This window comes from Grammomys surdaster, unplaced genomic scaffold (genome assembly GCF_004785775.1).
Source record: "Grammomys surdaster isolate TR1022 unplaced genomic scaffold, NIH_TR_1.0 169, whole genome shotgun sequence".
Lineage (NCBI taxonomy): Eukaryota > Metazoa > Chordata > Mammalia > Rodentia > Muridae > Grammomys > Grammomys surdaster.
The window spans coordinates 13,962,022-13,977,745 of record NW_021604617.1 but is presented as its reverse complement, the minus strand read 5'-3'; the positions used below and the strand labels follow the sequence as shown (position 1 = coordinate 13,977,745).

Here is a 15,724-nt window from a genome sequence, read left to right as displayed (position 1 = left end):
ATGACATCTGTATTGCACATAAATAAAATATCCAATAAAAATAAATAAATTAAATAAAAAAGACTTCCCCATTGAGCCCCACCAACTGGCAACCAAGAGGTCATAATCCAGAGACAGTGTAAGAAACTATCATTCAAACCAACACAGGGTATGGACAAGTCATACATATAACATGAATACAGTTATATATGTACAAATATACTTAATGTAGTTACATTTAAATGAGGTTATGGTGCTCCTAACAACAGCCAGTAACTATCAAAGGAAAATCTCAGTGTCAGTCATGGAAAACCTTGTCTTAGGTACTTGGACAAATACAGTTGTTTCTCAAAATAATATAGGCCATTGTCATTGCATGAGTGACTTTCAGATGTTAAAAGGGATTGGTATTTCCGAAGACATCATCTTCTTTGTAAAAAGAACTTGGAGAATCTGACCTGGAACTAAATCTTTAAGTCTCTCTGAGTACTTTCTCTCATGGCATAGGAAAGTGATATGTAAGCTGCTAAGTGTGGAAAAAATTGATTGTTCTACACAGCTGCATAGATAAATCATGATAATGACTGTTTAGGCAAGATATGTCCAACAATCCAATACTTACACTTTAATATTGGAATTACCCAACAGTTTTCGAATGGGTCAGAAGGCAGAGTTGGTGGGAGTAATTCATATATTGTAGTATACCCTAGCCAATTCCTCATGGTTCAAGAGGTCATAGATGCTAGAAGGGAATAGTGTTTACATTTTCTTACCATATATAATTGCATACTAAATAATTATGTTATACACACTGATAAGTAGACTATCATCCCTAATTAAAGCTGCATTTGCGGCAACAGACAGTGAGACTGTTATAGAGATCCCAAACTAATCAGAACGCAGAGAGCTATTAATCAGGTGCCTACTCCTAATTGATACATTTTTAAAATAACAACCACGTAAATGTAAGACTCAAGCAAAATTAAAGAAAGAGGAAAAAATTGTTTTAAGAGCCAAAGGATAAAAACATCTCTTCCCCCTGTATATGACAAAAATACTCTGGCCACAAAAGTTTCAACAATATGAATACCTGAGCAGGACCTCCACAATAGTACCATAATGACTTGTTGATATAGATTTGGAACATGGGGTCCAATCTCTTTTTGAAAGTCTACAGGTGGTGAGTGTCTCTTCAGTGAGAATCCATATCCTCCGAAGAGGAGCGACAGCAAAGGTCATTGATTTTCAAGTGTACAGTGACTGACACATGTTTATACCATCATTGTTAAATAGCTTCAGTAAGTAATATATTAATTTCAAAGAGGAAAGATTATGAATTTTGGAAAAGGAAGTTAAATATGAAGAATGTTGAAAGGGCAGGGATGACGTAGGTGCAGTACTCATGTGTGAAATTCTTAAAAAAAATATTTCAAAACAATATCAAGAAAAAAAGTCCCAATGCATTTGACATACACAGTAAGGTTTTCTCATACAAAATGCTGTCAAATGATATTCAATAATAAAATATCTTTTAGAAAAGGATATATACTATAATAAAAGTGCTTTCATTCTAAAAAGAAGCAAGGATGTTTCAACCTGTCATAATTAATGGATGTAATAAAGCTATGATAGTCAGTGTTAATCATCAACAAGACAGAATCTAGAATTACCCAGGTAATGGGCCTCTGGGCATGCCTGTGTCAGATTATTGTAGCCACAGTAATTGATGTGGTAAAATTCATATTGATTATTAGCAGGACTTTTACATGGGAATGGCTCACAGACTGTACATAGTGGAGATAGAACTGATCATAAGCTCGCATGTTTGCCTTTGTACTCCTCAGTTTCCACTTAGTGAATGTTTTATATCCAGTATTTTGAATGTGTTTTTCCTCCTTACTTAAGAAGTTTTTGTTTTAAAATAATTTTTAAAAGAATTAATCAAAAAACATGTGAAATTCAATGACACATGATGCTGCAGTCTCTTTTGTCAAGAAAGCTTGCACTGCTGTAGTAACAACTCCAGACTCGTAACTGATAAAGAGAAACTCTGTAGGCTTCTGCAAGAACTTCTTCCTCCCACCCCAAGAAAAGAAAGAGTCTCACAGGAAGCCATTGAAGCCATAGATTGTATGATAGCAGGAGTGAACTCTAATAGCATAAGGACTTCAGATGACAGTGAGTAAATATAGGCTCATTGTTTACTCCAATTTTAGAGTTAGGAAAAGGATATTGATGATGAAGTGGGATCATGTTTCAGTGAGCAGGATTATATGGGAATGATTTTATCATGAGTTTTCATATGCACATAAAATACTCTAATAATAAAATATATTAGAATAGTATTAAGAAAGAACACACGTGGAAATGTGAGGATAGACACTGAAAGGTTGTCCTCTGATTTCTATATGCCTGCTATGGGACATAGTTTTGCTCCCAAACACAGGAACATACATATATACATAAACACACACACACAAACACACACACACACACACACACACACACACACAGAGAGAGAGAGAGAGAGAGAGACAGAGACAGAGACAGAGACAGAGACAGAGAGAGACAGAGAGAGACAGAGAGATAGACAGAAGAGAGAGACCCTGTGCCCTGTGATAAATATAGTTGTGGACAAATATTTGAAACTGTGAAAAATTAAAAGCCAAATGAAATTGTTTGTCATTTACATATGTCACAATAGGAATATTAATTACAAAAATTTAAAAGCCCTTTGAATTGTTATTCAATTTTAATAAGGATTTATAGGAGCTAGGTACAATCTTACCTAAACACTACAGAAAAGATGGCTGAAGCTTGTGGATTGTTATCAGAAAGAGAAGAAATAAAAATGAAACTAAACTTGCCCTTTTGGCTTCCCAGAGAAAAATTTCCACTTCATGTGGAAGAAAGGACAAACTCAAAGGACTTGCTGGGCTCCTAGGAGAGGGCATGCCAACCCAAATATTTTCTGCTTGTATCAAAGTAACAAGTTGTTCAATTTGTCATCTTCTAAGCCCTCAGCTTTCACCCTTTATCATATGCTTCATGATCCTGAATTCCTAGTCTTATATTGAACACACACTGGTTTTAAGATTTCTATCTGAACCACCAAGTTATCTGGAATATTCCTTACATTCCAGGAAAATAAATTACACAAAAGTTAAGTTAATGGAAAGACAGAGACTGCATTTTTTATCCATCTTCATTTAATAACACTGCACAAATAATTATTTTAATATATAATTTGTTTTAAGTGTGTAAAAAATAACTGAATAGTCATATTCAATGGGACATAAATCTGAGTTAATTGCAAGCAGGGCAAAAACACCGCATACTGAAAGTAGTGTTGCCATTTTATGGCAACATGTTAATTGAAATTTTAAAAACCTTTAACTTATTAGAAAAAAGCAAACAACTAAACATTTTAAATGTGTACAATTATAACTTGTAATTTAAAACTTAGCACAATTGTGCACACCATTATTTATAAATTTTGTACATAATCATATCAAATAATATTAATATACTCACAAATATTTTTCTAAAAATATATTGAATTCTAGTTTGCTTAATATTTTTTACTTAAGTGGGTTGTTTTCACATATTTATGATTCAGGCTACTTTTTGTGTTTTGTTTCTTTGTTTGTTTGTTTGTTTGTTTGCTTTAGAAGGAGTACTTTTATTTAGCTCAGGGTGATCTTGAACTCCTATTTCAGCTTTACTGAGTAATAGGACTAAAGGTGTATGCTATATTCCCTGGCTCAAAGTTCTCATTATTCTAAAGGGTCACTAATTATTTTAATTAATCCTTCTTACTATATTTAATATTTTAATAGAAACCCCTTGTTTTATTTCTTCCATGTTTTTGTCACATTATTTTAGAAATTACATTGCTGTCACCTTACTTCATTTCAGGTTCTTACATACCGACATCTACTCTGATTCTTACTTGCTTTGTATATTTTTTCCTTTGACATTATGAATCCTAAGTAGAAGTGTGTTTTCCATGTACCTTCAAGTTTATACAATTTTCAAAGATTCTTAGTTTACAAACATTCTGGTTGTGATCATTCTCTTGACAACTGCATTACTTAGGCCTGTGACTTCCATAAAAAGAATACAGAAGAAACATACATTCAATCTTAAATACATATAATCATATTCCTCAACTAAGCTGAAGGGCAGGTCAGCAAACATGTGTATGACTATCTATTATTTTTCTCAAGGAACAATTATCTAGACTGTTCTCCCTCTACCCACTTGGCTCGAATATGCCCAAACTTGATACCTATCTGCTTTCTAGCAATGGACACCCAGTGCAGATGATGGCTTGGATGGATTGTCACATGATCCTAGAATGTGGCTGTGCTCAAATGTTACAGAAGAAATAAAAATGATCTATTTTATGAGAAATCAAATTTCAACCATATTTATAACTATAGTTGAGTCAAGATCCAAATTCTACCCAATTTAGACTGGGTAATCATTTATTCCTAGAGGCTGTACTGTGTTATAGGGTTCCAAGTACTATCCTTACCTACTGGTGTCGCATGTCTGTACCACAAAACTTAGTGAGATGACTAAAATCTTAATGAACACTCATGAGGGAGGGGTTAATCTATCCCTGCCTGAGAACCACTAGTTCATGTAATAGTGTTGTGGCCATCATCCTATACAGTATTCTTGAGTGAGCTTGAAAAGAAGAAATGGAAGGTCAAATAATATCTAAAAATGTAAAATGTGCTAGATCTTTGCTGATAGTGGTTCTTCATTGTCTGGCAGCCATTGTTATAGAATATTATAAGATATCTAATTATAAGACCTCTAACAAAATATTTGAGTGAGTTCAAATAAAATAGATATGCATTTCATTGTTTTTTTTATTTTCTTGTTGACAATTAAAAGGAAAATGATTTAATATGACTTGCCCAAGATTCAACTCACAGGCCAAATGAAGCTCATGAAGAAGGAAGACCAAGTGGAGGTGCTTCGGTCCTCCTTAGAAGGAGTAACAAAATACACAAGGGAGCAAATATGGAGACAAAGTGAGGGACAGAAACTGAAGGAGGGGCTATCTGAAGACCATTCCACCTGGGTATCCATCCCATGTGCAGTCACCAAAGGTAGATGCTGATGTGGAAGTCAGGAAGTGCATGCTGGTAAAAGCCTGATACAGATGTCTCCTCAGAGGTCTGCAAGAGTCTGACATATTCAGGGGCAGATGCTCATCGCTAGCCATTGAATTGATCATGGGGTTCGCAATGGAGGAGTTAGAGTGAAGACTGTTGGGAGCTGAAAGGGTTTGCAGCCCCATGAGGAGAGCAACAATACCAACCAACCAGAGCTCCCAGGGTCTAAACCACCAGCCTGGGAGCGCTTAGGGAGGGATCCATGCCTTCAGCTCTATATGTAAGGGTGGAGGGCTCTGCTGGGGATAGGTGGGAGAAGAGATCCTTGGTCTCATGAAGGCTGGATGCTCCAGGGGGTGGGAATTTGAGGGTGAGGAGGTGGGACTGGGGAGGTATGTAGGGGTACATCCGCAGAGAAGCAGGAGGAGGGGTGAGGGGATTGGGGGTTCCTGGGTGGGTGGGGGATGAGGTAAGGGGATAACATATGAAATGTAAATAAAACATCCAATAAAAAAAGAAAAAAAACTTGCAATTGCTCTTCAGGAAATGACACTTCTAAGGTGTTTCAACCATGATATCTGTAAAATCATAATTCTATCACCCTGATACATGTCCAGTAGAGACCAATGCTATAAACAGTGAAGAGCAAAATATAAGCTATGGTACACAGAAAAAAAATGAAAGGGGATCTTTATTTCCCATTTGCCTTTCCAGACAGAGGAATTGACCTATGTAGAAAGAAGCTATGAATCCTCTAATCTTTGTAGGTACAAATCAAGAACCCAATGAGAATACTGTAACCTGCCATACCATAAAGATCTGTAGACATCAGTCAAGCCTTTTGGTTATGTGTCCTGCCAATTAGAGACATGGTTGACACAATAAAACTACAGGAATCCCCATAATGCAACTCTTCCCTTAATTTGTAATGAATTTGTCAGCCAGAGTTGCTTTGATTTATATACTCTCAATGTGTTGTTTACCTCTGTGGCCGATGCACTTCAGGATTCAACCAAGAACATTTCTCTGTTTACTTTCAGCCATGGTTTCTTTACCAGTGATGCTATTTCTCATAAATCTGCTACTGCCATCCATACTCACTGAAAGATGGGTAAGTGTTATATGGATAAATATGTCAAATATACCTGATAACTTTTTAAAGTGGTACTCTATATAAGAATACAGATATCTTTATAGTATGATAAGTCACAGCATTCTCATTGGAGTCTTAGAGAACAAAAACAGTGCTAGGAAAATATAGAATAAGGTTCCACTCTCCACCACTGGTAGTTATAATACCAATTACTGACATGTGGAAAATAGACACTTGAAGGGGAAGACATACTACAAATATATGGCATTTAAGAGACAAGAAAGGTGCACATTAAAGGCTTAACATACAATTCAATGAATAGAGTTTTAAATATTGAGTTCAGATATAAAGCCTGTCATCCGTTCCAACTATACCATTGGGAAATGTGAGGTAGAGGTTGAAGAATACATCAATGAACAAAAGACCTTATCTCAAATATATCTGAATATGAGGAGCAACGGAAAAGCTTATCTGTTAACCTCTACAGCATGTGATGTCTGCCTCAGTCCCAAATAATTCCACATTCATCTGAAGCATGAATAGCGTTCCTAATCAAGTTTGATGACATACTGTTCATTCATAGTGAATTATTTTTATGATTTTCCAGTTTTTATTTATTGATTCTCATCTAATATCCACATATCACACTCACATCCCAGTCCCATATCTCACATATATGCCCTATTTGTCCCCACTTGTCCCTAATACGTCCCCCAAAACAGAAAAAGTGGCCATTATTATACAGATAGATGATTGATAGATAGATAGATAGATAGATAGATAGATAGATAGAGAGAGAGATAGATAGATATACATAGATACATACATAGATACATACATAGATACATACATAGATACATAGATACATAGAGATTATTCAGTGGAGCATGGTTAAATTCATAGTGGACCTCCCACCACTGTTTTTTACTGCCAATATCCAAGTCAGAATTCAATTAAGGAAAATTGTCAGGTAACATGAGTAGAGTCAGCTCTTCCTTGCCAATCCCCTGTTTGTACCTTATAGTTATTGACTAGTTATAGGTATGGCCAAATCTCCTACAGACATTAACAGGGCTTCAAGCAGCAACCCTGACCATGGGCATCTATATGGGCTTTGATGGTAACACAGGCTGGAGACATCAACATCATCTTTAGCACTTGGCTAGATCAGAACCACTGAATCAAGCATGTCACTCAGCAGTTGCACAGACCATGAATCTCAATATATAGGTCATTACACATGCCATTAACGTCAGCATGTTTCCTCAAGGCGACTAAGCCTGAGACATTACTGATGCATCAGGCAGCTGCACAGATGGCAAACATCCACATGAATCTCAGGCTTCATTGAGGTCTAGGGAAGAAGCATGGACCACTAATGACATAGACTCCAGTAGCATTTTGCATGACAATGGTCCTTTGAGGTGGTCCAACACAGGAAGGGACCTTTTCTATTTGTGAAAATCTACAAGGACTCCCCAGCAGAGTGCAGGTTCTGAAGCTGAATCTGTGTCTCCATGAGATCCAGGTTCATTTATATCATCTTGCCCACCTCTTGTGACAAACCGTCTGACCAAAGACAGCATGTAGACCTCAGTCTTTCTATCAACTTTCTCCACAACTCCAGGTCCACCTCTTTCCCTAGCTCTCTCCCTACTTTGTTTTCCTATCCTCCCTACATCTTCATTGCTTGTTTGTTCCTTGTAGTGACCCTTGGAGTACTAACAACCTTCCCTCAAAAGGAACTCTTATGTTGCTTCATGTTATATATTATTTTCAATATTTATGAAAAATAACCAAAATGTCTGCCCTCCTAATGAAAGCTGCACTGGAACTCAATGGAAAACTCATTTCTTCAAAAGAAGTTTTATACACAAAATAAAAATGAATATAAGTAAAAAATTATGATTACCTTCTCTAAGAAAACTCATTTTTGAACTTTGAACTGTATTATCTATCTATTTAGTTTGAATTTAATTTTATAAAGGAAATTGAAGGTATATAGCAACCTTGTCTTAGATAAAATGTGTAGCTTTTGAATTCTTTCTACCATGTATTCCTAACTTTGTCAGATCTATTTATCCAAACACATAATAATGGTTCTTGTTTCTGAAACATAAAACAGAAGATAGGCATAGACATAGACAGGAAACTGCCATACATTAATGTGGTAGTCTATAAGTACTGAACTGAAAAATGAAATTAAATAAATCCTTGAATAGGTCTTATGTTCTTACTCTAAACCTGGTATAAACAATTTTCTCTACTTCAGATTCTGACACAGACTCAAAAAGAACCCACCATATCTGCTGATTACAAGACAAACCACAAAGCTAACTCGAACATGACTATCAAATTGAGTGCAACTTCATATAGGCCTTGAAAGGGATGCTCTGTTCCTTGTATCAAGACTGAACATTGTTTGAAGACCTTGCTGATGTAAGAAATGCGCGTCAAAATTGCCTACATCTTGACCTCCCTGAACAAAGTCGTGCTCAAAAGCAACAAGGGGATAGACTAATTGTCAGCAAATATTCCAGCAGGCATTTAGGGAGCAAATGCATGCCCCAACAAGACATTTTATAAAGTATGTCCAGACTCTTTGGTGGAATACTTAAGCTTAAGAACAAATGAGTTGATTTTCAAATATAGCTAACTAGGATGCTCCTGGTATCACCTGCTGTGCCTCTTACTAGGGAGTTTTTCAATACTTCTACATTTGATTCAATATAATGATTTTCATTACATGGATTTTTTGTTTCCTTTTTTTCTGATTTGTGATAGTTTAATAGAGTATTGCTTGCCTCTATTCTATCATCTATATCAACACATAGTTCTTGAAATACAGCATTACTAATTCCTGGTATTATTAAGAAATCTGAATACTTCATAGACATTTGATTCATATTTGACAGGTCATTGTCATAATATAAAATGTCCATGAGTAAATAAAAACAGTAACTCAGCTGAAGAAGTTGGATCTTTTAGAAAACTCTGATAAATAATTTAATATATTATGCAGAAAATCAGTAAAATGTTCTCACTTAAGTATAAAAAACTATTAACATTATGGTTTCATTTGAAAATATCATTATTATTTTAGCATTTCCTGGATTTAAAAGAGATTTGGCAAACCTTACATAAAAATTCATAAGACTTCTTCACTGGTAGCATATTATATGAGCTCACTTTAGCTCGCATGTTTGTTGCCATTGACATTAGAATTCAAAGCATTTTCCATTTTATTTGTATTTCATCAAATTTTCAACTCACTGTTTTCCTTCTGTAATTTGATTGAAGATACCATGATTTATTCTATTACCATATCTTAATCTCTAGATTCTTTGAATTGCTTTTTAGTATCTTTATTTTTCATGAGTTAATGCTTTTTTTTTTCTGAACCCATGCTCTTCTGTAGCATTTTAAAGAAAATCCGACAGTTTGAAGATGACTGATGTTTTTAGCTCATGATTAGGCCCACACTCCCTCAGTCTCTGAAGTACCTGGAATTGTAGGCTGAGTAAATTTACAAAAGATTAATTATTGTAGCTTTCTTTACTATCTTTTTTATGGGCTTCAAGTCATTGGTTAAAATATTTAATGCATTGTACACACAAACATATATTGAAGTGAAGTGACCAAATCAAAATACCACAGTATAAAGAAGCCAGAGAAAAAGTCTAGATAGCACAGGACCTAGGGTAAATCTACATATTACTAGTTGAAAAAAGAAAGTAAGAGCAAAATGCTTTTCTTATAGTTTGATGTCTTATCCAGCCACCATCATCATAAGAGAGGCTTCTTCTTGTAGCATAAGTTGGGAACAAATACCGCACCCTCAGCCAGATACTACATATAAATAACAGTTTTGGAATATACAGCTCAGAATGAGATGTTTCCATCAGATACCTCCCTCAGTGCATAGGAAATCGTTCAGCAGGGGAGAGAGAGACAGTTCAGGAGACACTGATGGTTTGAGTAAACTTGGCCCAGGGAGTGGCAATATTTGGTGGTATGGTCTTGTTGGAGGAAGTCATTATGGACATTGGCTTTAAGACCCCCGTCTTAGCTGCCTGAAAGCTAGTCTTCCCCTATATGCCTTTGGATGAAGATGCAAAACTCTTAGCTCCTCCAGCTTCATGTATTCTTGAAGCTCTGAACTTGTAAGGGAGCTCTAACTAAATGCTGTCCTTTATCATACACAGTTGCCTTGGTCTTGGTGTTTCTTCACAGCAGCTAAACTCTAATCAAGACATGATACAGAGGAGATGGAGGGCATGAGAACAAGTTCTTCTCTTTCAAAGGACCAAGGTTCGTATGAACTCACAGAGATTTAAGTAGTAATCACTGGGTCTTCATTTGTTTGCACCAGATCTCTGTCTGCATATATATTATAGCTTTCAATAAAATACTCTTACAAGTAATGTAAGAGTAGTTTACTCTTACTTCTGAATGTGTAATATGATTCTTTGTGTCTTTGCGGGCTCTTTTATTTTTTAGGTTGCTTGGCATGTCTAACTTCAATATGATGGTTCTTTAACTTTTTATATTATACCTTGTTAAAAATAACTAAGAAATATGACTTACTATTTACTACCTTTATTTTAATACATTTTATATTTTGCTTAATTTCTGAAATTACAAGTTTCTGTTGTTCCTACCTATTTCTTTAGGTTTTTTTTACATGTGTTTTTGACAAGTCATACATATATATTATGCATTCTACTTGGTCTCATGCCTACTACCCTTGTCTATTTCCATCTTAAGCTGTGAGTCAGATCCTACTTTCCATACGACTACCTTTCTTATATTCAAATTCTTACGTTTTATTACACACTGGCCAAAACTAGTGAATCTATGAGACTGATGGTTTGGAACTTTCCATTACATCCTTTTGGGTTCATATATTAGTCATCTACTAAAGACTCTTCTTCCCTCAGAATACACCATTAGGCAAAACATTAGCAGGGGGCACAGAGGGTATTAGCACCCATGTTTTATACATGACTGAACAATGACCCACCCATTCTTCTACAGGCCCACTGAAGGTAACCTCACCTGCTTTGAGTCACAACTGCAATGTCTATGTATGACCAGAATAGTCTTTGAAGTGCTTCTCCTGATTTCTGGTTCTTATAATTTTTTTGTTTTGTTTTTCCTGCCTTTCCACAGTGCTATCTGTGCTTGGAGGAGATGGTACAAATGTCTTGTTAAGGTCAGGGTCTAACTAGTTAAGTCATTTTCTCTGAATAGTTCATTCAGTCACCATTCATTTCATCAATAAACAAATATAATTCTCTGGTTTTATTGCAAAGGTAAGGTGATGAGAAGAATACATGCTCACATATTCGACTGTCAAGAATGTAAATATAAAAAAAATGCATCAGGGGCAGGTAATCTTTCCTACATAGTAACACTGTGCTTCCTGCTATGGCTTAATATCCCTTCAAGCATGAGTTTTTACTGAGTTTACACTAAGAAGAATGAATTGTATCCTATGGCATGGGACTTAAGTACCATCCTATAACAGCTAGCACACACATAGCTATAATACTATTAGCACACAAGTGGTCATATCTTTGCTGTCAGATTGGCACTGTACAGTTTACAGGTGGTGAAGACCAAGGAGGTAGCACTCATACTTTGCTAAAGGATTATTAACCTTAGGCAGGAGGCAGAAGAAGCACAATTTTATCTTGACAGCAACAGTTGTAGAATTATTTTTATTTTTTTAGTGGTTGTCAGTAGGATGATAGTCCCTCTTGAACATGGGATGCTTGAAACCATATTTTCTCAGACTCAACTTAAAATAAAAATAAAGATATTATATTACTTAAATGTGTTTTATTGGAAATAAATTACTAAGGGATAATATTTTACACCTGTAGTCTTATCATTTAATAAGCTGAAATAGGATTTCAGGGTCACCCTGATCTATATAAAAAAGACTCCACTTAAAATAATACGAATCAAAAAACACAAACAAAAAATACAAAATTATTAGTCTGAATTGTGATATTTTACAACCCCCCCATACACACAGAGTTAAAAACATACCAAGCAAACCAGAATTCAATGCTTGTTTAAGGAAGATATTTGTGAGTATTGTCATATTGTCTAATACAATTATGGGTAGATTTCTTTATAATGGTTTTCATAGATTTATTAATTTTTTGAACCACAGGTTATAATTGTATATTTGAAATATTTACTTTAAAAAAATTATTTTAAGGAAATCATTTAAATGTTGTAATTAACCTTTGGCTACAACATGCTAACCTTACTTACAGTGTGTTTTGTCCTGTTAGCAGTTGACACAATTTTTACTTCTCTTTGAATATGACTATATATTTTCTATGCACATACAAAAATTATATATATATATGATTATTGGTGTATTATTGTACAATGTAGATGGGTGAAAAAATAAACGCTTGCTGTATCTTTCTACTAACTTTACTTTCGAGTATTTTCCTACTTTTATAAAGAATATAATAGATAACGTGGTAGTCTAGCTGGAAATCCTCAAACTAATATGAGCTCATGTTGAAACTACAGGTGCAGGAACATGAATGTACACTGTAAAGAGTGAAAGCTATGTTCTGGAGAGATGACAAAACTGAAAGACTTGTTACTTTGATGTGAGCTGAAAACATTTGGTTTGGTATGTCTTCTCCTAGGAGCTCAGGAAGTTCAGTTGAGGTACTCAATTCTTCTCCATGAACTGGAAAACTTTCTCCAGGAAGCCAAAACTGCAAGTCTAATCTCTTCTTTATTTTTTTCACTGATAATATCTCACACATTTTAGCTATCTTTTCATGGTTTTAAGAAAAGTTTCTACTTAATACCTGCAGTTTCTTATTGATATCAAGGGCTTTCAAATTTTTGGGATTAATATTCTTTTTTTTTAAATAATTGATTTTTTTCTCAAATCGTAATTCATTCACACAGGGGTTATAAACACAGAAAGGCAGGATGTGGGGAAGGGAATGACACTGGAGTGTGGGTGTTCAGGGGGAATACAGATATCTTTCAGAACCGGGTATTGGCTGGGTGAAGTTTCAGGGGACAAGTCACTATAACTCTCCCTATGGCTCACTTGTCCTTATCTAAATTGGTATTATCTGCCAAGGCTACCTATTTACAAGGTCTATGACTACTCGGGCTTGTAAATTTCCACAAAAGCTGCCTGTTTACATTAGCTTATAGTCATCTGTTTCAATGTTTTTCCACTGAGACCCAAGACTTGGTGTTAGTATACATGTATGACAGGCCTATTGCTGATTTTAGGCCTATGGGTGATTTTAGGCCTTCAGTGTGTAAGCAGGGCTGCCCCTGACATCTCCTCCCTTCTCTAAGTATAGAAGGGCTGTGGCAATTCTAATCTTCTGAAGGCAGGGATAGAGGCCTGACCTCCAGTACTTGAAGGGGACCTTGTAATGGCTCCGGTCCCCCTGTCATTGTCCAGTGAGGCATGAGGGCCATACCCATGGGATTAATATCCTTGTTGTGACACATTTAAGTCAGTCTTTTTTCCATCATGAGCCAAGATATTACAAATATCCATATAGAAGCTTTAGTGAGGAAATGATATTAAAATTCCTTGGGTATAGTCAAAGCAATGTGCTTACTGGATCATATGTTAATACCACATTTCTAGGTTTTATTAGAGATTGTCAAAAGGTATGTCTAATAGCTGTGTGTCTTGGCACGCCATCATCAATTGATTAGGCTTAAAATTACACTACATTTGTCACGGCATTAAGCTTTTTCCTATTTGGAATTTGTACATGCAAACATGGATACAATTTTATTTCTGTCTTTTAATTTTAATTCCCTATGATATTTTTTCTAAGTAATATTTTATGAGCCTTACATGGGGACTGGACTCCACAACTTTACATCTTGGTTGGTTGTGGTATTGTTTGTCGTATATTCTGTGCAAAGAAAAGCATCCTTGATGAAGAGTGAAGATTTCTCTTAATTGTAAGTGTAATAAATGTTTAAATATTGTTGTTAGGGATTCTGTTGTCTTTTCTTTGAATGTCTTTTTATGCTTGTCCATGTCACCCATGGGGCACACTGTGGTTATAGATGCTCATACTGCTGAATCTCCCTTTATGTGAATTCTGAGCATTTAAAAACACGTCATCACTGTTACACATAACCAAACACTTTTACCTACTGTGCTATCTACCTGCCTTAATTTCCATAGTATATGAAGTTAATCACATGTTCCAGGTAACAGTCATTTATCATAATGTATATTATGTTTTTCCCTATAATGTAATTTGTATCCTTTCATCTTTTTAAACTAGTATCTTACATGAGAGATATAGTCTAGCGAACACCTGATAATCAAGTATGTTTTTCTGAGATTTTTTTTAACCTAATAATTAAGATCTTTGTTAGGGCTCTCTTCAATGTCTTCCTGTTTAGACTGTTTCTTGGGGTGAGTGGAAGAGTTTGCTGCAGAAGCCTTCAATGTCTCTCATTCTGGAGTCATTGATGTCACTTCAGCAGAAGCTTCCATAATAGCCTATAACAACATGAATCATTGACTTGCACATGGTTTCCTGGTTCAATATTTTAAAAATTCTTTTATAAACGCTCCTTGTTAAGTAGAAAGAAAGTTCAAGATACTGGATATAATACATAGACTAAGTGAAAATGGGTGTACTAATGCAGGCTTCTTTAAGCTTGCTTTTTCCATTTTATTTGGACCAGTATACCTTGCCCATGGAAAAATAATGGAACCTGCCCTTTTATAATCAAAATGGGGCCGCCCCCACTCTCTAACTCCAGCGCCACCTCTTGCTTGCAGAGCTCCACCCGAAAGAGAAGGGGGGTAAGTAAGGAAGTGCCCACACCATGGCTCGTACAAAGCAGACTGCCCACAGATCCACCGGTGGTAAAGCACTCAGGAAACAACTGGCCACAAAAGCTGCTCGCAAGAGTGCGCCCTCTACTGGAGGGGTGAAGAAACCTCATCGTTACAGGCCTGGTACTGTGGCAATCCGTGAAATCAGGCGCTATCAGTCCACTGAACTTCTGATTCACAAGCTCCCCTTTCAATGTCTGGTGCGAGAAATTGCTCAGGACTTCAAAACAGATCTGCGCTTCCAGAGTGCAGTTATTGGGGCTTTGCAGAAGGCAAGTGAGGCCTATATGGTTGGCCTTTTTGAAGATACCAACCTGTGTGCTATCCATGCCAAACGTGTAACAATTATGCCAAAAGATATCCAGCTAGCTCGCCGCATATGCGGAGAGCGTGCTTAAGAGTCCACTATGAGGGGAAACATTTCATTCTCAAAAAAAAATTTTTTTTCCTCTTCTTCCTGTTATCAGTAGTTCTGAATGTTAGATATTTTTTTCCATGGGGTCAAAGGTACCTAAGTATATGATTGCGAGTGGAAACATAGGGGACAGAATCGGGTATTGGCAGTTTCTCCACGTTCATTTGTGTGTGAATTTTTAATATAAATGCAAGATGTAAAGGATTAATGCAAGCAAAATGTTT

General features: G+C 35.9%; 1 protein-coding gene across 1 annotated transcript; it reads left to right on the top strand.

Annotated features, from left to right (window-relative positions):
- Positions 1-15,075: 15,075 nt before the first annotated feature.
- On the top strand, positions 15,076-15,724 carry LOC114620547 (histone H3.3-like). The gene has a single exon (XM_028766678.1). It carries the CDS (start codon positions 15,076-15,078, stop codon positions 15,481-15,483), a length of 408 nt encoding a protein of 135 aa, XP_028622511.1. The 3' UTR covers positions 15,484-15,724.

Excerpts from the sequence above, each read along its gene's own strand:
- LOC114620547 (XM_028766678.1), top strand. The coding sequence starts at position 15,076 with ATGGCTCGTACAAAGCAGACTGCCCACAGATCCACCGGTGGTAAAGCA.